Source organism: Oncorhynchus nerka, linkage group LG17, assembly GCF_034236695.1.
Source record: "Oncorhynchus nerka isolate Pitt River linkage group LG17, Oner_Uvic_2.0, whole genome shotgun sequence".
NCBI lineage: Eukaryota > Metazoa > Chordata > Actinopteri > Salmoniformes > Salmonidae > Oncorhynchus > Oncorhynchus nerka.
The window spans coordinates 46,754,636-46,779,873 of record NC_088412.1 but is presented as its reverse complement, the minus strand read 5'-3'; the positions used below and the strand labels follow the sequence as shown (position 1 = coordinate 46,779,873).

Genomic DNA, 25,238 nt, shown 5'->3' with positions numbered 1-25,238 from the left:
TGGCTTTTCTAGTGTTAAGGTTTAACATAGTTAACTATAATTTTTTAAATCACAGATTTTGAAAGGTTTCACCTTTTGGATGTTTGGGGTTTAATTCCCTCGGCCTGTCCAATAATGTTATATTTTCCATTAGGGGGAAAGGTTGCTCAGGCTCCTTCGCTCCAAAGGATGTTTCTACCCTTTATCCACAAACAATCTATTTTGTCTTCTCCATGAGAAAAAGGCTCTGTACTAATTTAGATGGGGTTTTTTCTATAGCTATTAACCCCTTGCTTCTTTCTTTGCAGTCTTTTAGTGTGTTGTTTATTCCTATAAACCAACCGTGACATTTTGATGCTCATTCCTATTCCTTTTACAGCCCTAATCGACCAGGACTCTGTAATGGCTGTTGTGCTTCTCAGATCCCCGGACTTCTCTATACTCCTTTTAGATGCTCATTCCTATTACAGCCCTAATCGACTAGGACTCTGTAATGGCTGTTGTGCTTCTCAGATCCCCGGACTTCTCTATACTCCTTTTAGATGCTTATTCCTGTACGGCCCCAGTCTTTCCCAGGCGTTTATTTCTTATAAAGCTCTAACCAACCATTAAATCAACTATGTGTGTAATGGCTGTTGTGCTTCTCAGATCCCCGGACTTCTCTATACTCCTTTTAGATGCTTATTCCTGTACGGCCCCAGTCTTTCCCAGGCGTTTATTTCTTATAAAGCTCTAACCAACCATTAAATCAACTATGTGTGTAATGGCTGTTGTGCTTCTCAGATCCCCGGACTTCTCTATACTCCTTTTAGATGCTTATTCCTGTACGGCCCCAGTCTTTCCCAGGCGTTTATTTCTTATAAAGCTCTAACCAACCATTAAATCAACTATGTGTGTAATGGCTGTTGTGCTTCTCAGATCCCCGGACTTCTCTATACTCCTTTTAGATGCTTATTCCTGTACGGCCCCAGTCTTTCCCAGGCGTTTATTTCTTATAAAGGTCTAACCAACCATTAAATCAACTATGTGTGTAATGGTTGTTGTGTTTCTCCCCAGGTCCCCAGACTTCCATGATGAGGTGAAGATCAAGCTGCCGGCTTCTCTGACTGACCACCACCACATCCTGTTCACTTTCTACCATGTTAGCTGCCAGCAGAAACAGAACACCCCTCTGGAGACCCCCGTGGGATACACGGTAACTACACTGCACATGTATGCACATGTATGCACATATGCACAAACGCATGCGCACATGTGCACGGGCATGTCACACACGTGTGTGTGTGTGTGCATGCAAATGCACACGCACCACACACACGCACCACACACGCACCACACACACGCACCACACACACGCACCACACACACGCACCACACACACAATCATCTGTATTTCTCTCCTCCTCTCTCCTTAGTGGATTCCTATGCTGCAGAACGGTCGTCTGTACAGGAAACTTCTGTCTTCCTGTGTCTCTGGAGAAACCTCCTCAGTCCTACTCTGTTCTCTCCCCTGATGTTCCTCTACCTGGGATGAAATGGGTGGATAACCACAGAGGTGTTTTCAACGTTGAAGTGACATCCGTTTCCACTGTCCACACACAGGTATAGCCTACCACAACCAACGTTTTCTAATTATGACATAACATTGAAGGTTGTGCAATGTAACATCAATATTTAGACTTAGGGTTGCCACCCATTCGATAAAATATGGAACGGTTCCCTATTTCACTGAAAGAATAAACGTTTTGTTTTCTAAATTATAATTTTCGGATTTGACCATATTAAAGCCCTAAGGCTAGTATTTCTGTGTGTTTATTATATTATAATTAAGTCTATGATTTGATATTTGATAGAGCAGTCTGACTGAGCGGTGGTAGGCAGCATCAGGATCGTAAGCATTCATTCAAACAGCACTTTCCTGCGTTTGCCAGCAGCTCTTCACAATGCTTGAAGCACAGCGCTGTTTATGACTTCAAGCCTATCAACTCCCGAGATTAGGCTGACAATACTATAGTGCCTATAAGAACATCCAATAGCCAAAGGTATATGAAATACAAATGGTATAGAGAGAAATAGTCCTATAATTCCTATAATAACTACAACCTAAAACTTCTTACCTGGGAATATTGAATACTCATGTTAAAAGGAACCACCAGCTTTCATATGTTCTCATATTCTGAGCAAGGAACTTAAATATTAGCTTTTTTACATGGCACGTATTTCACTTTTACTTTCTTCTCCAGCACTGTGTTTTTGCATTATTTAAACCAAATTGATCATGTTTCATTATTTATTTGAGACTAAATTCAATTTATCTATTATATTAAGTTAAAATAAGTGTTAACTCAGTATTGTTGTAATTGTCATTATTACAAATATGGTATTGCTGTTGAAAAAGCATAATTGGTTGACCTCTAGTCTGTTGTTCTTACCACAGAGCACACAGTTCAAGCACTTCTATTTTGCAGTGGAGTCTCAAATATTTATTTTATCAAAGCCAGGTTTTCTTTGTTTACTGACTTCTCCCATCCCCCCATCTCTCTCTCTCTCTCTCTCTCTCTCTCTCTCTTTCCCTCCCTCCCTCCCTCCTTCCATCCCTCCCTCCATCAGGACCAGTACCTGGATAAGTTTTTTGCGTTGGTCCATGCCCTGGACCACATGTTCCCTGTGCGGATAGGAGACATGCGCATCATGGAGAACAACCTGGAGGAGGAGTTAAAGTCCAGCATCGCCGCGCTGAACTCCTCCCAGCTGGAGCCCATCGTCCGCTTCCTCCACCTCCTATTGGACAAGCTGGTGCTGCTGGTGGTGCGGCCGCCCGTTATATCAGGACAGATAGGTACCGCATCCAGGCTCATAGGAACTGTAGCCTTTCAATCAGTTCATTTAAATAATTGTATTCCGTCGGTCATCTAACCTTCCAAATGATAGGAAGATCATAAATGACACACAAATATTCAAAGTTCATATTTTAAGAACAAACCTGAAACATGTGCCTTTGAACTTTATTTATTTGTGATGCCATTGAACTGGCACTGAATAAAACGACTGCACTATCTGGTCCTAAATGTGTTGTCCATGTTTTTATGTGTAGTGAACCTGGGCCAGGCGTCGTTCGAGGTGATGGCGTCCATAGTGAACCGGCTTCATAAGTACTTGGATACTAGTCAGGACATGCACGGCAGAAACAGCCTGCTCTCCTCTTATGTATACTACGTCTTCCGCCTGCCCAACATGGACCCCAACTCCCCCTCACCAGGTACCTTTTGTTTTACCCCTGTTTTACTTCTATTAAAATCGATTAAATTGTAAGCGCCATTACATTTGTTGTGGAGCAATAATTACTATTTTCTTCTCTTCCATGTTTGTCTTAGGTCCAGGTCTGGGTGGTTCAGTCCACTATGCCACCATGGCCAGGTCCGCCCAGCGACCTGCCAGCCTAAACCTCAACCGCTCCCGTAGCCTTAGCAACAGTAACCCTGATATCTCTGGCACACCCACCTCCCCTGACGATGAGGTCCGATCCATCATCGGTAGTAAGGTAGGAGACACGTTACAGACCAGACATAAATATATCACTAGCCACTTTAAACAATGCTACCTTATATAATGTTACTTACCATACATTATTCATCTCATATGCATACGTATATACTGTACTCTATATCATCGACTGCATCCTTATGTAATACATGTATCACTAGCCACTTTAACTATGCCACTTTGTTTACATACTCATCTCATATGTATATACTGTACTCGATACCATCTACTGTATCTTGCCTATGCTGCCCTGTACCATCACTCATTCATATATCCTTATGTACATATTCTTTATCCCCTTACACTGTGTATAAGACAGTAGTTTTGGAATTGTTAGTTAGATTACTTGTTGGTTATTACTGCATTGTCGGAACTAGAAGCACAAGCATTTCGCTACACTCGCATTAACATCTGCTAACCATGTGTATGTGACAAATAAAATTTGATTTGATTTGACATGGTTTACGTTATGTTTCTCAGTTCTTTTGGTGTGTAGTCAGTCCACTATGCATCAATGGTGCAGTGTTTTCCAATAGCGCCAGCCGTCGGCTATAATCAGACGGTTACGAACTCATTTTGAGCCGGCTACTTTTTCCACTTTATATTAAAGGCTACTTTTCATTTCAAAGTTTCAAATCGCTAGTCTGTCGCACCCTTTCCTGCTAGAATGAACGATATGCATCTTCTAGCGATCTATTGGGGTGCCGCCGCCGTGCTGAAGTTTGCAGGTCTGTGAGTGTCTCGTTAGTCAGTGTAGCCTACCGACCCGCATCAGTGAGAGAGACGTTCATTTGCATAGGCTATCGGTAGGCTTTTTGGAAATTATCTGCAAATAAATTATGAAAACATTAGATGGTGAATCATCACTGCAGGAACAATAGGTAGTGGAGAGCCTCATTCTGGTCCAAATATGATAATGTGGGCCCTCACGCAATCCAGGCATTGAAACGGAATTGACCTTAGTAGGGAATCAACTAAATGTATAGGAAATGTATACATTTCTCTAAGTTTATTGTAAGTCATGAACAGAATGCATCATTGGTTCATATTTCCTGCTACTTTCTGAAGAGGCAATGAGAATGCCCCTGTCTCTGTGTGTACGGCAATGATGGGGGGGGCTGGGGTTAAAAATAAAATATAGTACAAAACACACATCACGACAACACAGCATGATACACAACACACATACATAAAGAGAGGCCTAAGACATGACAACACAGCATGATACTGTAGCAACACCACATGACAACATGGTAGCAACACAAGATGGCAGCAGCACATGACAACACAGCATGATACTGTAGCAACACCACATGACAACATGGTAGCAACACAAGATGGCAGCAGCACAAACATGGTACAAACATTATTAGGCACAGACAACAGCACAAAAAGGCAAGAAGGTAGAGTCAACGATAGATCACGCTTAGCAGCCACAATGTCAGTAAGAGTGACCATGATTGAGTCTTTGAATGAAGAGATGGAGTTAAATCTGTCCAGTTTGAGGTTTTTTTTGCAGCTTGTTTCAGTCGCTAGCTGCAGCGAACTGAAAAGGGGAGCAACCCAGGAATGTGTGTGCTTTGGGGACCTTTAACAGATCGGATGTTGCATGTGAAGGATGAGGGCTGCAGTGGGTAGCTGAGATATGGGCGAGCTCTGCTTCTAGCTCCTAAGCAACTAATAATGTGTCACATACAGCCGGAAATATCTTTTGGATATCAGTGCGACGGTAACTCACCTGCATTACGACCAGGAATATGACTTTCCCGAATTGGATGCTTTGTTCGTACCCCACAGGGCAATTGAACTTATCCCAGAGCCTGCTCCAAGATGCCGCCGGGGGAGAAGAGGTATTCGATTATGATTATTAGAAAGCAAATTACGGACTCCTCTTTAAACCTGCGTATTCCTCCAAACCTCAGTTGTCCTGAGTCTGCACAACTCTGCCAGGACCTAGGATCAAGAGAGACGCTCAAGTGTTTTAGTACTATATCTCTTGACACAATGATGAAAATAATCATGGCCTCTAAACCTTCAAGCTGCATACTGGACCCTATTCCAACTAAACTACTGAAAGAGCTGCTTCCTGTCCTTGGCCCTCCTATGTTGAACATAATAAACGGCTCTCTATCCACTGGATGTGTACCAAACTCACTAAAAGTGGCAGTAATAAAGCCTCTCTTGAAAAAGCCAAACCTTGACCCAGAAAATATAAAAAACTATCGGCCTATATCGAATCTTCCATTCCTCTCAAAAATTTTAGAGAGGGCTGTTGCGCAGCAACTCACTGCCTTCCTGAAGACAAACAATGTATACGAAATGCTTCAGTCTGGTTTTAGACCCCATCATAGCACTGAGACGGCACTTGTGAAGGTGGTAAATGACATTTTAATGGCATCGGACCGAGGCTCCGTATCTGTCCTCGTGCTCCTAGACCTTAGTGCTGCTTTTGATACCATCGATCACCACATTCTTTTGGAGAGATTGGAAACCCAAATTGGTCTACACGGACATGTTCTGGCCTGGTTTAGATCTTATCTGTCGGAAAGATATCAGTTTGTCTCTGTGAATGGTTTGTCCTCTGACAAATCAACTGTAAATTTCGGTGTTCCTCAAGGTTCCGTTTTAGGACCACTATTGTTTTCACTATATATTTTACCTCTTGGGGATGTTATTCGAAAACATAATGTAAACTTTCACTGCTATGCGGATGACACACAGCTGTACATTTCAATGAAACATGGTGAAGCCCCAAAATTGCCCTCGCTAGAAGCATGTGTTTCAGACATAAGGAAGTGGATGGCTGCAAACTTTCTACTATTAAACTCGGACAAAACAGAGATGCTTGTTCTAGGTCCCAAGAAACAAAGAGATCTTCTGTTGAATCTGACAATTAATCTTAATGGTTGTACAGTCGTCTCAAATAAAACTGTGAAGGACCTCTGCGTTACTCTGGACCCTGATCTCTCTTTTGAAGAACATATCAAGACCATTTCGAGGACAGCTTTTTTCCATCTACGTAACATTGCAAAAATCAGAAACTTTCTGTCCAAAAATGATGCAGAAAAATTAATCCATGCTTTTGTCACTTCTAGGTTAGACTACTGCAATGCTCTATTTTCCGGCTACCCGGATAAAGCACTAAATAAACTTCAGTTAGTGCTAAATACGGCTGCTAGAATCCTGACTAGAACCAAAAAATTTGATCATATTACTCCAGTGCTAGCCTCTCTACACTGGCTTCCTTTCAAAGCAAGGGCTGATTTCAAGGTTTTACTGCTAACCTACAAAGCATTACATGGGCTTGCTCCTACCTATCTCTCTGATTTGGTCCTGCCGTACATACCTACACGTACGCTACGGTCACAAGACGCAGGCCTCCTAATTGTCCCTAGAATTTCTAAGCAAACAGCTGGAGGCAGGGCTTTCTCCTATAGAGCTCCATTTTTATGGAACGGTCTGCCTACCCATGTCAGAGATGCAAACTCGGTCTCAACGTTTAAGTCTTTTACTGAAGACTCATCTCTTCAGTGGGTCATATGATTGAGTGTAGTCTGGCCCAGGAGTGGGAAGGTGAACGGAAAGGCTCTTGCTGTCTCTGCCTGGCCGGTTCCCCTCTTTCCACTGGGATTCTCTGCCTCTAACCCTATTACAGGGGCTGAGTCACTGGCTTACTGGTTCAGTTTGTTATATCTGGAGTACTTCTCCTGTCCTATTTGGTGTCCTGTGTGAATCTAAGTGTGCGTTCTCTAATTATCTCCTTCTCTCTTTCTTTCTCTCTCTCGGAGGACCTGAGCCCTAGGACCATGCCCCAGGACCACCTGACATGATGACTCCTTGCTGTCCCCAGTCCACCTGGCCATGCTGCTGTTCCAGTTTCAACTGACCTGAGCCCTAGGACCATGCCCCAGGACTTCCTGACATGATGACTCCTTGCTGTCCCCAGTCCACCTGGCCATGCTGCTGTTCCAGTTTCAACTTCCACCTGACTGTGCTGCTGCTCCAGTTTCAACTGTTCTGCCTTATTATTATTCGACCATGCTGGTCATTTATGAACATTTGAACATCTTGGCCATGTTCTGTTATAATCTCCACCCGGCACAGCCAGAAGAGGACTGGCCACCCCACATAGCCTGGTTCCTCTCTAGGTTTCTTCCTAGGTTTTGGCCTTTCTAGGGAGTTTTTCCTAGCCACCGTGCTTCTACACCTGCATTGCTTGCTGTTTGGGGTTTTAGGCTGGGTTTCTGTACAGCACTTTGAGATATCAGCTGATGTATGAAGGGCTATATAAATAAATTTGATTTGATTTGATTCGGAATGGACTTCTAGTCAGACTCTGGAAGCATGCACACCTTCCACCGCTTCTGAGTATATTATTTGCTTAGTCTCTGGACAACAAAGTCTATGAGCTCAGGGCGAGGATCTCCTTCCAGAGATACATCAGGGACTGTAACATACTCTGTTTCATGGAATCATGTCCCCGTCCATACAGCCAGCTGGGTTCTCAGTACATCACGCAGACAGGAATAAAGAACTCTCCGGGAAGAAGAAAGGCGGTAGTGTATGTTTCATGATTAACTACTCATGGTGTGATTGTGATAACATACAGAAACTCAAGTCCTTTTGTTTACCCAACATAAAATACCTCACAATCAAATGCCAACCGTAATTGTTTTGGGAGGTAATATTATAATAAAAACATTTTTTTTTACCTTAATTTAACTAGGCAAGTTAGTTAAGAACAAATTCTTATTTTCAATGACGGCCTAGGAACAGTGGGTTAACGGCCTTGTTCAGGGGCAGAATCTTTGGTTGTAGTCACAGCTGTGTATACTGCTCCCTCAGGCCAATACTATGGCGTCCCTCAAGGAACTACACTGGACTTTATGCAAACTGGAAACCTCATCCTGGGGCCGCATTTATTGTAGCTGGGGATTTTAACAAAGCAAATTTGAGGAAAATACTACCAAAGTTCTGTCAACACATTGACTATAGTACTCGCTCTGGAAAAACACTGGACCACTGCTACTCCCCCTTTTGCGATGCCTAAAAGGCCCCTCCCCCACCCTCCCTTAGGCAAATCCGATCACAACTCCATTTTGCTCCTCCCTTCCTATAGGCAGAAACTCAAACAGGAAGTACCCGTGCTAAGGTCTATTCATCGCTGGTCTGACAAATCGGAATCCACGCTTCAAGATAGTTTTGATCACACGGACTGGGATATGTTCCAGGTACCCTCTGAGAATAACATTGACGTATACACAGACACGGTGACTAAGTTCATCAGGAAGTGTATAGGGGATGTTGTTCCTACTGTGACTATTAAAACTTACCCAAACCAGAAACTGTGGATAGATGGCAGAATTCACTCAAACCTGAAAGCACAAACTACTTCATTTAACCATTTGCAAGGTGACTGGGAATATGGACAAAAAAACAAGTGTAGTTATAAGGCAATCAAACAGGCAAAATGTCAGTACAGAGACAAAGTGGGGTCTTAACTTCTTATGGTATAGGGGACGGTTGCGTCCCACTTGGGCAAAAAACAGGGAAAATGCAGCGGCAAATAAAATAAAAATGATATAAAAATCAAACTTTCATTAAATCACACATGTAAGATACTCAATTAAAGCTACACTCGTTGTGAATCCAGCCAACATGTCAGATTTTAAAAAGGTTTTTCGGCGAAAGCATAAGAAGCTATTATCTGATGATAGCACAACAGTAAACAAAGAGGGTAGCATGTTTCAACCCTGCAGGCGCCCCACAAAACGCAGAAATAAAATATAGAACATGCCTTACCTTTGACGAGCTTCTTTTGTTGGCACTCCAATATGTCCCATAAACATCACAATTAGTCCTTTTGTTCGATTAATTCCGTCCATATATATCCAAATGTCAATTTATAAAGCGCGTTTGATCCAGAAAAAAACAACTTCCAAAATGCGCAACGTAACTACAAAATATTTCAAAAGTTGCCTATAAACTTTGCCAAAATATTTCAAACTAATACGACTTTAGGTATTTTTAAACGTTAATAATCGATCAAATTGTAGACGGGTCTATCTGTGTTCAATACAGGTGACAACAAACCATGCTACTTTTCACGTCTTGCGCAACTCTCAACAGTGTTACGCAGTTCCTGGATGGCCTACTTCTTCATTGCACAAAGGAATAACCTCAAACAAATTCCAAAGACTGGTGACATCCAGTGGAAGCGGTAGGAACTGAAATTCCAGTTCCTAAGAAATATTGTTTGCCAACGAGAACTCACTGAACAGACAGAGACCTTAAAAAAAAATATCTGAACGGTTAGTCCTCGGGGTTTTGCCTGCTACATAAGTTCTGTTATACTCACAGACATGATTCAAACAGTTTTAGAAACGTCAGTGTTTTCTATCCAAATCTACTAATAATATGCATATCTTATATTCTTGGCATGAGTAGCAGGAAGTTGAAATTGGGCACGCTATTTATCCAAAAGTGAAAATGCTGCCCCCTATCCCAAAGAGTTTAATTCAACGGTTCAGACACGAGACGTATGTGGCAGGGTCTACAGACAATCATGGATTACAAAAGGAAAACCAGCCACGCCACGGACACCGATGTCTTGCTCCTGGACAAGCTAAACACCTTCACCTGGTTTGATGATAACAGTGTCACCAATGTGGCTTGCTCCCAAGGACTGTGGGCTCTCGTTCTCCGTGGCTGACGTTAGTAAGACATTTAACGTCTATAGTCCACTGATTTCAAGTTCACTAATAGAATGGAGGGTAATGGCGACTTATCCACTCACAGTCTTGTTAGATATCCTGCACGCCAACCTCTGTCGCCGCCTCCTCCGAGTGACGGGGATTGGGTCTGGGATGAGCATTATGTCCTTTGGCTCCGATTCGTTGAAATAGCAGTACTCATCCAAATCGAGGTTCGTAATCGCTGTTATTTACAAAACATGACTGACCACACAGTAAACAACTAATTGGCCTCAGCCGTCGACTTGTTGAAACAGCTCTTATTCAACCACCTTCCACAATAGAAGCCTGCAACAACTTTCTAAAGACTGTTGACATCTGCTGGAAGCCTTGGGAAGTGCAATCTGGCCCCATGGACACAGCATATTGGATAGGCAATAATTTAAATGAAACAACAAACCTCAGATTTCCCACTTCCTGGTTGGATTTGTCTCAGGTTTTCACCTGCCATATGGGTTCTGTTATACTCACAGACATCATTCACACAGTTTTAGAAACTTCAGAGTGTTTTATATCCAATACTACTAATACTATGCATATATTAGCATCTGGGACAAAGTAGCAGGCAGTTTACTCTGGGCACCTTATTCATCCAAGCTACTCAATACTGCCCCCCTGTCACCAAGAAGTTAAGATGTTTCTACAACTTGATTGTAGTCCACCTGTAGTAAATTCAATTGATTGGACATGATTTGGAAAGGCACGTGTCAATATAAGGTCCCAGACTTGACAGTGCATGTCAGAGCAAAAACCAAGCTATGAGGTCGAAATAATTATCTGTATAGCTCTGAGACAGGATTGTGTCAATGGTCTCACTGACAGAGCTCTAGATTTCCTCTGTGGAAATGGGAGAACCTTCCAGAAGCACAACCATCTCTGAAGCATTTCACCAATCCGGCATTTATGGTAGAGTGGCCAGATGGAAGCCACTCGCACAGCCCTCATTTACATGGATTCACTGACTTCAAAGAGGATTGGATTGAAAACCCCCACTGTGTCTGCCTCCACATAAGCGTTCACTGTACCACTGTATCACTTACTGTACACTATGAACCTGAAAGCAGCATTTCTCAACTGTGTGACTTGTCAACCCTATAGGTGATGGACAAACATCAGCAGGAACACCTTATCTCTGTAACCCCTGTATTGGCAACCTGACACACAGAAGAGAGAGGGTAACCTCCGCGACGAAGGCATAGCAAAGCATACAGTGGCACACTTTTAGTAAAGTTAAACAATCTTCATGGCTCTGTTAGTTGGGTCATTTCCAGGGGTATCCAAGTGTATTGCAGAGACTCTTTGTAAATTAGTTAATAGCATGGACTTTTGCTCTAATGCAGCCATATAAATCGTACTTTGATCAAATAACTTAGTTTGACCCCAAAAATACTTAACAGAGGAGTGAGGGATGAACACTCCCTTCTCTGTCTTTCTGAATAGTCTGGTCTAACGTGATGCTAGTGATGGATGCTACCCCCATAGAAATAGAATATCCACCCATGATGGCACATCTACTTGAATGGAGATTCCTGTTCAAGGTATCCTAGTGATTCTAGTTCTATGGCTTCCTCTGTGATGAATGATACCTACAGAATAATGCTACTAAACTAACCTGTATTCTTGTTTCTGAACCAAGGGTGCAGATTATCATGATGGGATATGCAATCTAATGTGTTCATGCATTTCTGTTTTCATGAATCAGGAGTTTCTAATGAAATTATTTCAGATCTTTAACTAGCTAACTTTATTATTCCGCCTTGCTGCTTACGATTCAATCATCTTAACCGTTAACCTCAATGCTATTCCTTCCTCCCCTGTGCTGCTCTGTCCACTTGTGGCTCCCTTAATCTTGCCTACCCTTTGACTTGGGACCTTTGATGTCTCAGGGCCTAGACCGCTCCAACTCCTGGGTGCACACCATGCGGTGTAAGAGCACCCCTTGGAGATCCAGCCACGGTTCTGCTTCTGACACCGACACCATGCAGGTGCTTAAACAATAACTCCCTTCCTCTCCCAACAAAAAAATACATCACCGTCACTCCCTACCCTTCTTAACCCGCACCTCAACCACCCCGCACCTCACCTACACGCTCTACCAGACTTAGGAAGTCAAAGCTGCCTCTATGAACCTTAAACCGTGAAGAAACATCTATGCCAATTCTGAAGTCGTGGCATTGTCACTGTCTTGAAACGAGTGCGGAAGGATTTCTCACCGCACTTACTAATACCCCTATAGTGTAGGAGAGGTGTTGCACGTACATTGCGGCCAACTTCCAGCCAAGACCCATGTGACTCCGTTTGTGCCATTTTTCTTTTCTCATACTTGAAATCGATACAATTTTTATTGGCAATCCCAGAGGCGTTTTTCATTTTCCCAACATTCATTTGAATTGGCTTTCTTCACCCTGTCCTGTTTCATTTTCACCATGATCATTTAAATCCATGCATGACCTACGACTAATCTCATTCAGCGTGTGGGATGGGCTTGATATTGAGTGTGCTGGGTGGGTTTGGGAGTGACTGCGAGTGTGTATGTGCTTGTCTTTGTCCTTGTTCTGTTGTCTGTGTTGTGATTATGGTTGTCGTCATTCAGTTGTCATGAAGGGTGTTTTGTGGCTCTAGTCATGTCCAAAGATTCAGTAAAAAAAAATCCTATATGTGTTTTTATTTAACTGAGGTAAGTTGTAGGCACAAGTTAACCCACATCTGGGGTGTTTCTTGTCATTTCCCCCCCACATTTAATACTGTGCGCGAACTGCATGTCTCGGGGCAGTTTTTAAAATGTATCTAATGAGGTGTGTAAGAAATGTAAATATGAGGGAACTCACACACTGCACTTCTACATTGCTACTGTATGTTTTTGTATACTGTAGTTTAGATTATGATGTTTTGTGTGATTTGTTTGTGCTCATGTTTGTTAATTGTGTGTGTGAGAGAGGGATTCTGCTGCAGACACACCCTTGGGTTGAGAAGGTGCTACAGATTGACCCCACACCTGTTGACCCCACACCTGTTGACCCTCACTAACCTGTTGTTGTTGTCACCGTCCCACCCGTAGGCCATGGAGCGCAGACACATCTCCTTGGGTTGAGAAGGTGCTACAGCTAGACCCCATACCTGTTGACCCCACACCTGTTGACCCTCACTAACCTGTTGTTGTTGTCACCGTCCCACCCGTAGGCCATGGAGTGCAGACACATCTCCTTGGGTTGAGAAGGTGCTACAGCTAGACCCCACACCTGTTGACCCTCACTAACCTGTTGTTGTTGTCACCATCCCACCCGTAGGCCATGGAGCGCTGTGGCAACCGCATGTCTTCGCACACGGAGAGCGCCAGTTTCTTCGCACACTGAGAGCGCCAGTTTCTTCGCACACTGAGAGCGCCAGTTTCTTCGCACACTGAGAGCGCCAGTTTCTTCGCACACTGAGAGCGCCAGTTTCTTCGCACACTGAGAGCGCCAGTTTCTTCGCACACTGAGAGCGCCAGTTTCTTCGCACACTGAGAGCGCCAGTTTCTTGCAAACTTTAACAGGACGGTTACCCACCAAAAAGGTATCTGTCTACACCGGGGGAGGGGAGGAGCCATGCAGAATTCCCCCTCAACTTATTCGCCTGTCTGTCTTCTGCCACTGTCTACACCGGGGAGGGGAGGAGCCATGCAGAATGCCCCTCAACTTATTCACCTGTCTGTCTTCTGCCACTGTCTACACCTGGGGAGGGAGGAGCCATGCAGAATGCCCCCCAACTTATTCGCCTGTCTGTCTTCTGCCACTGTCTACACTGGGGAGGGGAGGAGCCATGCAGAATGGCCCCTCAACTTATTCGCCTGTCTGTCTTCTGCCACTGTCTACACTGGGGGAGGGAGGAGCCATGCAGAATGGCCCCTCAACTTATTCGCCTGTCTGTCTTTGGATGTGTGCCTTTGTTTGGATGGTGTATTTGGGGATTGTAGTCTTTTTGGATGTAGAGCAGGGATGGGCAACTTTGATGGGGTTGGGGACCACAAAAATCTGAACTCCTAATGAGGGGCCACAGTGGCTTGCAGGTCTGCATACCTACATCCATACACACACATTTGTGGACCCCCAGGAAGAGTAGCTGCTGCTTCTGCAAAAGATAATGGGGATCTAAAATAAGCATGCGGCCCTAAGTGACATTTTGTTTGGGGGGTCCCCCTACCTTGCGAGCAAAACATTTTTGCAGCCCCCCTCTTGACAGTTGAGAGAAAAATGTTGTTTTATTAGTTCATTTTCTGCAATTCAACACATTTTGCTATGTGGCAGTTTCAAATCAAGTTTGCTGTGATTCTACACATTATGTCATGGGCTGGAGAAAACATTTAGCAATTTTATGCAATTCTACTCATTTTTCATGTAGCGGCGATATAAATTTGTGGTTTTACAGCTAATTTCCTGCAATTCTACACATTTTGCCATAGGGAGGAGAGAATTGTTTGCAGTTTTTAATATGATATCTGATTGAGTGACTAATAAAATCCATGGGGGACCCCTGGTTGGTAATTCAACTGTGATTACCTCAGGTTTAGATAGCTAGCGGGACTAACTTAACGATCTAAAAAAGAAAATAAAATAAAAATGTTAGCTGACATGGGCTAATTGAGTGACTCGGTGACTGACATAACAGGGGAAAAACTGTGATGCTCAACCACATTTTGAAATTTCACCTTGTGTATTCCAACTCTAACCAGTAAGTCGAGGCCTCAACTGACAAAAGGGGTGTCGCTGGCCTGCAGTTGCCCTTCCCTGATGTAGAGTGTAGATGTCCCACCTCTTGGCTGTGATTTGAACTGTGTGTATGTGTGTAATGTACCACTAACTATAGCACTTTTACTCTTGTTCCGGGAAACGGCACATACTTATATTTTTATATATTTAGATTTTAATGAAGGCTCCCTTTTCAGTGTTACCACCAGACACAGGTGCACCAAGTGGATTATTTCGTTTTTTTTGAGCAAATATTACATGATTCAGATAAGCTCAAACTAAATTGATGTGTGTGTCTAACTGTCTGGTCTGTGTGTCTCCATCTCTCTGTGTCTCAGTTGTTCCACGAGGAGCTGGCCCTACAGTGGGTGGTGAGCAATGGCATCGTCAGGGAGGGAGCTCTACAACAGGCCTGGTTCTTCTTTGAGCTCATGGTAAGACTACACACAGCTGCATCTCTGGCGCCTTTTTCACACTACTAAGCTGTGCCGACCTGTACTGCTCTGGCCTGGTTGCATATCCAACATAATTGCTTGGTTAGTTTTAAAAACTGATTTTAAGAAGATAAATTGTACGTGGGGCTTCCAACTTGTGGTGGGCCCATAGACTTAGACATCACTGTGTCTGTCCCATTATGGAGTCTGTGAGAGCATGGGAAGCACCATTGAGGACATCTTCATTTTGAAGTAGTACATTTTTCTTCTACTACTTGAGTTGGCAAAACCAACTGAAAATGTGCGTTGTGCCACCTGTAGTGTGTTTGAACAGGTATCATGCCAAGGTTGGCGATGTATTGTCACCTGCAGTTATGGAATGTTTACTCACACGTGTAATTCATTGGCTGATCCTCTTGATGACCTGGATGGAATTATGTGATCCTTCCTTAATTAACCCATATGAAGTTTCACACAGTTACTACTTCAAAAATGGTGAAAGTCCTCAATGGTGCTGCCCATGCTAAAACAAGCTTTTGGGCCCTAGCGTCCTCTATCATCTGCTATGGTTGGGCCCTGTCTCACCTTGATGACCTCACTCCTCAGGTGAAGAGCATCATCCACCACCTGTACTTCACCGACCGGCTGGAGTCGCCCAGAAAGAACCGTTTCCCTGAGCGCTTCATGGATGACATCACAGCCCTGGTCAGCACCATTGCTGGGGACATTGTCTCACGCTTTCAGAAGGTTAGAATGAACTTTGTCAACAGCATAGGACACACAGGACACTACAGATCAGGCTTACATCAACACAGCAGTTTCTAATGCCACTAACCACACAGATACTTCAAATAAATTGATATTTTATGGTTCTGAGTAAATCAGATCGAGCAGTGTTCTCGAGAATTTCCCCTGACCTCTGACCCTGTGTTTATGTCCAATCAGGACCTGGAGTTGGAGGAGCGTCTGAACACCAGCTTGGCCTTCTTCCTGAATGACCTGCTGTCTGTCATGGATCGAGGCTTTGTCTTCTCCCTCATCAAGACATACTGGAAACAGGTACTGGGAGAGGGAACCTACCCACTTAGCACCCCAACAGCACCTCAATGACAACATCCTTGTAGAATCTGCTTTCATTTAAAAGGCTTGGTGATGAAACCACTATGATCGATTACAGAGTGACTTTGTGCACAGGATTTCGAAAGTAACGCTACAGTAGCTATCCTGTCAATTATCTATCCTGCCCAAATGATTACCGCTCTGTAGCAGTCACGTCGGTAGCCATGAAGTGCTTTGAAAGGCTGGACATGGCTCACATCAACACCATCATCCCGGAAACCCTAGACCCACACCTATTCGCGTACCTGTTCCAACAGATCCACAGATGACGCAGTCTCAATCACACTCCACACTGCCCTTTCCCACCTGGACAAAAGGAACACCTATGTGAGAATGCTTTCCATTGACTACAGCTTAGTGTTCATCACCATAGTGCCCTCAAGCTCATCACTAAGCTAAGGACCCTGGGACTAAACACCTCCCTCTACAACTGGATCCTGGACTTCCTGACAGGCTTCCTACCCAGGTGGTAAGGGTAGGTAACAACACATCTGCAATGCTGATCCTCAACATGGGTGCCCCTCAGGGGTGCGTGCTTAGTCCCCTCCTATACTCCCTGTTCACCCACGACTGCGTGGCCAGGCGCGACTCCAACACCATTACGTTTGCTGACGACACAGCAGAGGTAGGCCTGATCACCGACAACAGTGAGACAGCCTATAGGGAGGAGGTCAGAGACCAGGCCAGGACAACATCCTCTCCCTCAATGTGAGCAAGACGAAGGAGCTGATCGTGGACTACAGGAAAAGGCGGACTGAACAAGCCCCCATCAATATTGACTGGGCTGTAATGGAGCGGATCGAGAGTTTCATGTTCCTTGGTGTCCAAATCACCAACAAACTATCTTGGTCCAAACACACCAAGACAGTCGTGAAGAGTGCACGACAACACCTTTTCCCCCTCAGGAGACTGAAAAGATTTGGCATGGGTCCCCAGATCCTCAAAAAGTTATTCAGCTGAACCATCGAGAGCATCCTGACCGGTTGCATCACCGCCTGGTATTGCAATTGCTCGGCATATGACCGTAATACGCTACAGAGGGTAGTGCAAACGGGCCAGTCCATCAGGGGCCAAGCTTCCTGCCATCCAGGACCTATATACTAGGCGGTGTCAGAGGAAGGCCTAAAAAGTTGATAAAGATTCCAGTCACCCAAGTCATAGACTGTTCTCTCTGCTACCACACGGCAAGCGGTACCAGATCGCCAAGTCTAGGTCCCAAAGGCTCCATAACAGCTTCTACCCCCAAGCCATACGACTGCTGAACAATTGATCAAATTGCCACCTGGACTATTTACATTGAAACACCTTTGTTTTTACACTGCTGCTACTCGCTGTTTATTAACTATGCATAGTCACTTTACCCCTACCTACATGTACAAAATAATTTGACTAACCTGTACCCCCACACATTAACTCGTTACCGGTACCTCCTGTATAAAGCCTCGTTATTTTATTGGTTTACTTTTGAACTCTTTCTTGAATTGCATTGTTGGTTAATGGCTTGTAAGTAAGCATTTCACGGTAAGGTCTACTACACCTGTTGTATTCGGAGCACGTGACAAATAAGATTTGATTTGAATTACAGTATTGGATATCACTTCACTGACTTGGAGTAAAGGGCCTCAACAGTGCTTCTCCATCAAACCCCGTTTTGGGCACTTTTCTAGATCTCATTCCATGTCTTTCCCCAGGTGTCCACGGCTGTACACACTGCAGAACCCGACTCTGGAGTCCCTGAGACTCGACTTCCTGAGGATCGTCTGTAGCCACGAGCACTACGTCACACTTAACCTGCCCTGCAGTCTCCTCACTCCTCCCACCTCGCCTTCACCCAGCATGTCATCCGCAACCTCACAGGTCAGCTATACACCGTACATACACACTGGACACACACATACAGCTGAAGTCGGAAGTTTACATACAGCTTAGCCAAAAACATTTAAACTCAGTTTTTCACAATTCCTGACATTGAATCCTAATTAAAATTCCCTGTCTTAGGTCAGTTAGGATCACCACTTTATTTTAAGAATGTGAAATGTCAGAAAAATATTGGAGTGATTTATTTCAGCTTTTATTTCTTTCATCACATTCCCAGTGGGTCAGAAGTTTACATGCACTCAATTAGTATTTGATAGCATTGCCTGTAAATTGTTTAACTTGGGTCAAAGGTTTCAGGTAGCCTTCTACAAGCTTCCCACAATAAGTTGGGTGAATGTTGGCCCATTCCTCCTGACAGAGCTGGTGTAACTGAGTCAGATTTGTAGGCCTCCTTGTGCACGACAACGCTTTTTCAGTTCTGCCACACAAATGTTCTATAGGATTGAGGTCAGGGCTTTGTGATGGCCACTCCAATACCTTGACTTTGTGGTCCTTAAGCCATTTTGTCACAACTTTGAAAGTATGCTTGGGGTCATTGTCCATTTGGAAGACCCATTTGTGACCAAGCTTTAACTTCCTGACTGATGTCTTCATATGTTGCTTCAATATATCCACATAATTTTCCCTCATGTAGCCATCTATTTTGTGAAGTGCACCAGTCCCTCCTGCAGCAAAGCACCCCCACAACATGTTGCTGCCACCCCGTGCTTCACGGTTGGGATGGTGTTCTTCGGCTTGTAAGCCTCCCCCTTTTTCCCCCAAACATAACGATGGTCATTATCGCCAAACCGTTCTATTTTATAACAAAGCAAATTTGAGGAAAATACTACCAAAGTTCTGTCAACACATTGACTATAGTACTCGCTCTGGAAAAACACTGGACCACTGCTACTCCCCCTTTTGCGATGCCTAAAAGGCCCCTCCCCCACCCTCCCTTAGGCAAATCCGATCACAACTCCATTTTGCTCCTCCCTTCCTATAGGCAGAAACTCAAACAGGAAGTACCCGTGCTAAGGTCTATTCATCGCTGGTCTGACAAATCGGAATCCACGCTTCAAGATAGTTTTGATCACACGGACTGGGATATGTTCCAGGTACCCTCTGAGAATAACATTGACGTATACACAGACACGGTGACTAAGTTCATCAGGAAGTGTATAGGGGATGTTGTTCCTACTGTGACTATTAAAACTTACCCAAACCAGAAACCGTGGATAGATGGCAGAATTCACTCAAACCTGAAAGCACAAACTACTTCATTTAACCATTTGCAAGGTGACTGGGAATATGGACAAAAAAACAAGTGTAGTTATAAGGCAATCAAACAGGCAAAATGTCAGTACAGAGACAAAGTGGGGTCTTAACTTCTTATGGTATAGGGGACGGTTGCGTCCCACTTGGGCAAAAAACAGGGAAAATGCAGCGCGGCAAATAAAATAAAAAATGATATAAAAATCAAACTTTCATTAAATCACACATGTAAGATACTCAATTAAAGCTACACTCGTTGTGAATCCAGCCAACATGTCAGATTTTCAAAAGGTTTTTCGGCGAAAGCATAAGAAGCTATTATCTGATGATAGCACAACAGTAAACAAAGAGGGTAGCATGTTTCAACCCTGCAGGCGCTACACAAAACACATAAATAAAATATAAAACATGCATTACCTTTGACGAGCTTCTTTTGTTGGCACTCCAATATGTCCCATAAACATCACAATTAGTCCTTTTGTTCGATTAATTCCGTCCATATATATCCAAATGTCAATTTATAAAGCGCGTTTGATCCAGAAAAAAACAACTTCCAAAATGCGCAACGTAACTACAAAATATTTCAAAAGTTGCCTATAAACTTTGCCAAAATATTTCAAACTAATACGACTTTAGGTATTTTTAAACGTTAATAATCGATCAAATTGTAGACGGGTCTATCTGTGTTCAATACAGGTGACAACAAACCATGCTACTTTTCACGTCTTGCGCAACTCTCAACAGTGTTACGCAGTTCCTGGATGGCCTACTTCTTCATTGCACAAAGGAATAACCTCAAACAAATTCCAAAGACTGGTGACATCCAGTGGAAGCGGTAGGAACTGAAATTCCAGTTCCTAAGAAATATTGTTTGCCAACGAGAACTCACTGAACAGACAGAGACCTTAAAAAAAAATATCTGAACGGTTAGTCCTCGGGGTTTTGCCTGCTACATAAGTTCTGTTATACTCACAGACATGATTCAAACAGTTTTAGAAACGTCAGTGTTTTCTATCCAAATCTACTAATAATATGCATATCTTATATTCTTGGCATGAGTAGCAGGAAGTTGAAATTGGGCACGCTATTTATCCAAAAGTGAAAATGCTGCCCCCTATCCCAAAGAGTTTAATTCAACGGTTCAGACACGAGACGTATGCGGCAGGGTCTACAGACAATCATGGATTACAAAAGGAAAACCAGCCACGCCACGGACACCGATGTCTTGCTCCTGGACAAGCTAAACACCTTCACCTGGTTTGATGATAACAGTGTCACCAATGTGGCTTGCTCCCAAGGACTGTGGGCTCTCGTTCTCCGTGGCTGACGTTAGTAAGACATTTAACGTCTATATTCCACTGATTTCAAGTTCACTAATAGAATGGAGGGTAATGGCGACTTATCCTGCACGCCAACCTCTGTCGCCGCCTCCTCCGAGTGACGGGGATTGGGTCTGGGATGAGCATTATGTCCTTTGGCTCCGATTCGTTGAAATAGCAGTACTCATCCAAATCGAGGTTCGTAATCGCTGTTATTTACAAAACATGACTGACCACACAGTAAACAACTAATTGGCCTCAGCCGTCGACTTGTTGAAACAGCTCTTATTCAACCACCTTCCACAATAGAAGCCTGCAACAACTTTCTAAAGACTGTTGACATCTGCTGGAAGCCTTGGGAAGTGCAATCTGGCCCCATAGACACAGCATATTGGATAGGCAATAATTTAAATGAAACAACAAACCTCAGATTTCCCACTTCCTGGTTGGATTTGTCTCAGGTTTTCACCTGCCATATGGGTTCTGTTATACTCACAGACATCATTCACACAGTTTTAGAAACTTCAGAGTGTTTTATATCCAATACTACTAATACTATGCATATATTAGCATCTGGGACAAAGTAGCAGGCAGTTTACTCTGGGCACCTTATTCATCCAAGCTACTCAATACTGCCCCCCTGTCACCAAGAAGTTAAGATGTTTCTACAACTTGATTGTAGTCCACCTGTAGTAAATTCAATTGATTGGACATGATTTGGAAAGGCACGTGTCAATATAAGGTCCCAGACTTGACAGTGCATGTCAGAGCAAAAACCAAGCTATGAGGTCGAAATAATTATCTGTATAGCTCTGAGACAGGATTGTGTCAATGGTCTCACTGACAGAGCTCTAGATTTCCTCTGTGGAAATGGGAGAACCTTCCAGAAGCACAACCATCTCTGAAGCATTTCACCAATCCGGCATTTATGGTAGAGTGGCCAGATGGAAGCCACTCGCACAGCCCTCATTTACATGGATTCACTGACTTCAAAGAGGATTGGATTGAAAACCCCACTGTGTCTGCCTCCACATAAGCGTTCACTGTACCACTGTATCACTTACTGTACACTATGAACCTGAAAGCAGCATTTCTCAACTGTGTGACTTGTCAACCCTATAGGTGATGGACAAACATCAGCAGGAACACCTTATCTCTGTAACCCCTGTATTGGCAACCTGACACACAGAAGAGAGAGGGTAACCTCCGCGACGAAGGCATAGCAAAGCATACAGTGGCACACTTTTAGTAAAGTTAAACAATCTTCATGGCTCTGTTAGTTGGGTCATTTCCAGGGGTATCCAAGTGTATTGCAGAGACTCTTTGTAAATTAGTTAATAGCATGGACTTTTGCTCTAATGCAGCCATATAAATCGTACTTTGATCAAATAACTTAGTTTGACCCCAAAAATACTTAACAGAGGAGTGAGGGATGAACACTCCCTTCTCTGTCTTTCTGAATAGTCTGGTCTAACGTGATGCTAGTGATGGATGCTACCCCCATAGAAATAGAATATCCACCCATGATGGCACATCTACTTGAATGGAGATTCCTGTTCAAGGTATCCTAGTGATTCTAGTTCTATGGCTTCCTCTGTGATGAATGATACCTACAGAATAATGCTACTAAACTAACCTGTATTCTTGTTTCTGAACCAAGGGTGCAGATTATCATGATGGGATATGCAATCTAATGTGTTCATGCATTTCTGTTTTCATGAATCAGGAGTTTCTAATGAAATTATTTCAGATCTTTAACTAGCTAACTTTATTATTCCGCCTTGCTGCTTACGATTCAATCATCTTAACCGTTAACCTCAATGCTATTCCTTCCTCCCCTGTGCTGCTCTGTCCACTTGTGGCTCCCTTAATCTTGCCTACCCTTTGACTTGGGACCTTTGATGTCTCAGGGCCTAGACCGCTCCAACTCCTGGGTGCACACCATGCGGTGTAAGAGCACCCCTTGGAGATCCAGCCACGGTTCTGCTTCTGACACCGACACCATGCAGGTGCTTAAACAATAACTCCTTCCTCTCCCAACAAAAAATACATCACCGTCACTCCCTACCCTTCTTAACCCGCACCTCAACCACCCCGCACCTCACCTACACGCTCTACCAGACTTAGGAAGTCAAAGCTGCCTCTATGAACCTTAAACCGTGAAGAAACATCTATGCCAATTCTGAAGTCGTGGCATTGTCACTGTCTTGAAACGAGTGCGGAAGGATTTCTCACCGCACTTACTAATACCCCTATAGTGTAGGAGAGGTGTTGCACGTACATTGCGGCCAACTTCCAGCCAAGACCCATGTGACTCCGTTTGTGCCATTTTTCTTTTCTCATACTTGAAATCGATACAATTTTTATTGGCAATCCCAGAGGCGTTTTTCATTTTCCCAACATTCATTTGAATTGGCTTTCTTCACCCTGTCCTGTTTCATTTTCACCATGATCATTTAAATCCATGCATGACCTACGACTAATCTCATTCAGCGTGTGGGATGGGCTTGATATTGAGTGTGCTGGGTGGGTTTGGGAGTGACTGCGAGTGTGTATGTGCTTGTCTTTGTCCTTGTTCTGTTGTCTGTGTTGTGATTATGGTTGTCGTCATTCAGTTGTCATGAAGGGTGTTTTGTGGCTCTAGTCATGTCCAAAGATTCAGTAAAAAAAAATCCTATATGTGTTTTTATTTAACTGAGGTAAGTTGTAGGCACAAGTTAACCCACATCTGGGGTGTTTCTTGTCATTTCCCCCCCACATTTAATACTGTGCGCGAACTGCATGTCTCGGGCAGTTTTTAAAATGTATCTAATGAGGTGTGTAAGAAATGTAAATATGAGGGAACTCACACACTGCACTTCTACATTGCTACTGTATGTTTTTGTATACTGTAGTTTAGATTATGATGTTTTGTGTGATTTGTTTGTGCTCATGTTTGTTAATTGTGTGTGTGAGAGAGGGATTCTGCTGCAGACACACCCTTGGGTTGAGAAGGTGCTACAGATTGACCCCACACCTGTTGACCCCACACCTGTTGACCCTCACTAACCTGTTGTTGTTGTCACCGTCCCACCCGTAGGCCATGGAGCGCAGACACATCTCCTTGGGTTGAGAAGGTGCTACAGCTAGACCCCATACCTGTTGACCCCACACCTGTTGACCCTCACTAACCTGTTGTTGTTGTCACCGTCCCACCCGTAGGCCATGGAGTGCAGACACATCTCCTTGGGTTGAGAAGGTGCTACAGCTAGACCCCACACCTGTTGACCCTCACTAACCTGTTGTTGTTGTCACCATCCCACCCGTAGGCCATGGAGCGCTGTGGCAACCGCATGTCTTCGCACACGGAGAGCGCCAGTTTCTTCGCACACTGAGAGCGCCAGTTTCTTCGCACACTGAGAGCGCCAGTTTCTTCGCACACTGAGAGCGCCAGTTTCTTCGCACACTGAGAGCGCCAGTTTCTTCGCACACTGAGAGCGCCAGTTTCTTCGCACACTGAGAGCGCCAGTTTCTTGCAAACTTTAACAGGACGGTTACCCACCAAAAAGGTATCTGTCTACACCGGGGGAGGGGAGGAGCCATGCAGAATTCCCCCTCAACTTATTCGCCTGTCTGTCTTCTGCCACTGTCTACACCGGGGGAGGGGAGGAGCCATGCAGAATGCCCCCTCAACTTATTCACCTGTCTGTCTTCTGCCACTGTCTACACCTGGGGAGGGGAGGAGCCATGCAGAATGCCCCCCCAACTTATTCGCCTGTCTGTCTTCTGCCACTGTCTACACCGGGGGAGGGGAGGAGCCATGCAGAATGGCCCCTCAACTTATTCGCCTGTCTGTCTTCTGCCACTGTCTACACTGGGGGAGGGGAGGAGCCATGCAGAATGGCCCCTCAACTTATTCGCCTGTCTGTCTTTGGATGTGTGCCTTTTGTTTGGATGGTGTATTTGGGGATTGTAGTCTTTTTGGATGTAGAGCAGGGATGGGCAACTTTGATGGGGTTGGGGACCACAAAAAAATCTGAACTCCTAATGAGGGGCCACAGTGGCTTGCAGGTCTGCATACCTACATCCATACACACACATTTGTGGACCCCCAGGAAGAGTAGCTGCTGCTTCTGCAAAAGATAATGGGGATCTAAAATAAGCATGCGGCCCTAAGTGACATTTTGTTTGGGGGGTCCCCCTACCTTGCGAGCAAAACATTTTTGCAGCCCCCCTCTTGACAGTTGAGAGAAAAATGTT

General features: G+C 44.1%; 1 protein-coding gene across 1 annotated transcript in view; it reads left to right on the top strand.

Moving 5' to 3' along the window:
- The window catches only part of LOC115145332 (dedicator of cytokinesis protein 7-like), a 93,411-nt gene that overhangs the window by 38,154 nt on the left and 30,019 nt on the right, over positions 1-25,238 (top strand). The window contains 9 exon segments of the mRNA XM_065002803.1: positions 1,036-1,174; positions 1,395-1,423; positions 1,425-1,581; positions 2,590-2,818; positions 3,074-3,238; positions 3,354-3,520; positions 12,161-12,259; positions 21,682-21,691; positions 24,477-24,547. Of these exon segments, the coding sequence (XP_064858875.1) occupies positions 1,036-1,174; positions 1,395-1,423; positions 1,425-1,581; positions 2,590-2,818; positions 3,074-3,238; positions 3,354-3,520; positions 12,161-12,259; positions 21,682-21,691; positions 24,477-24,547 (1,066 nt within the window).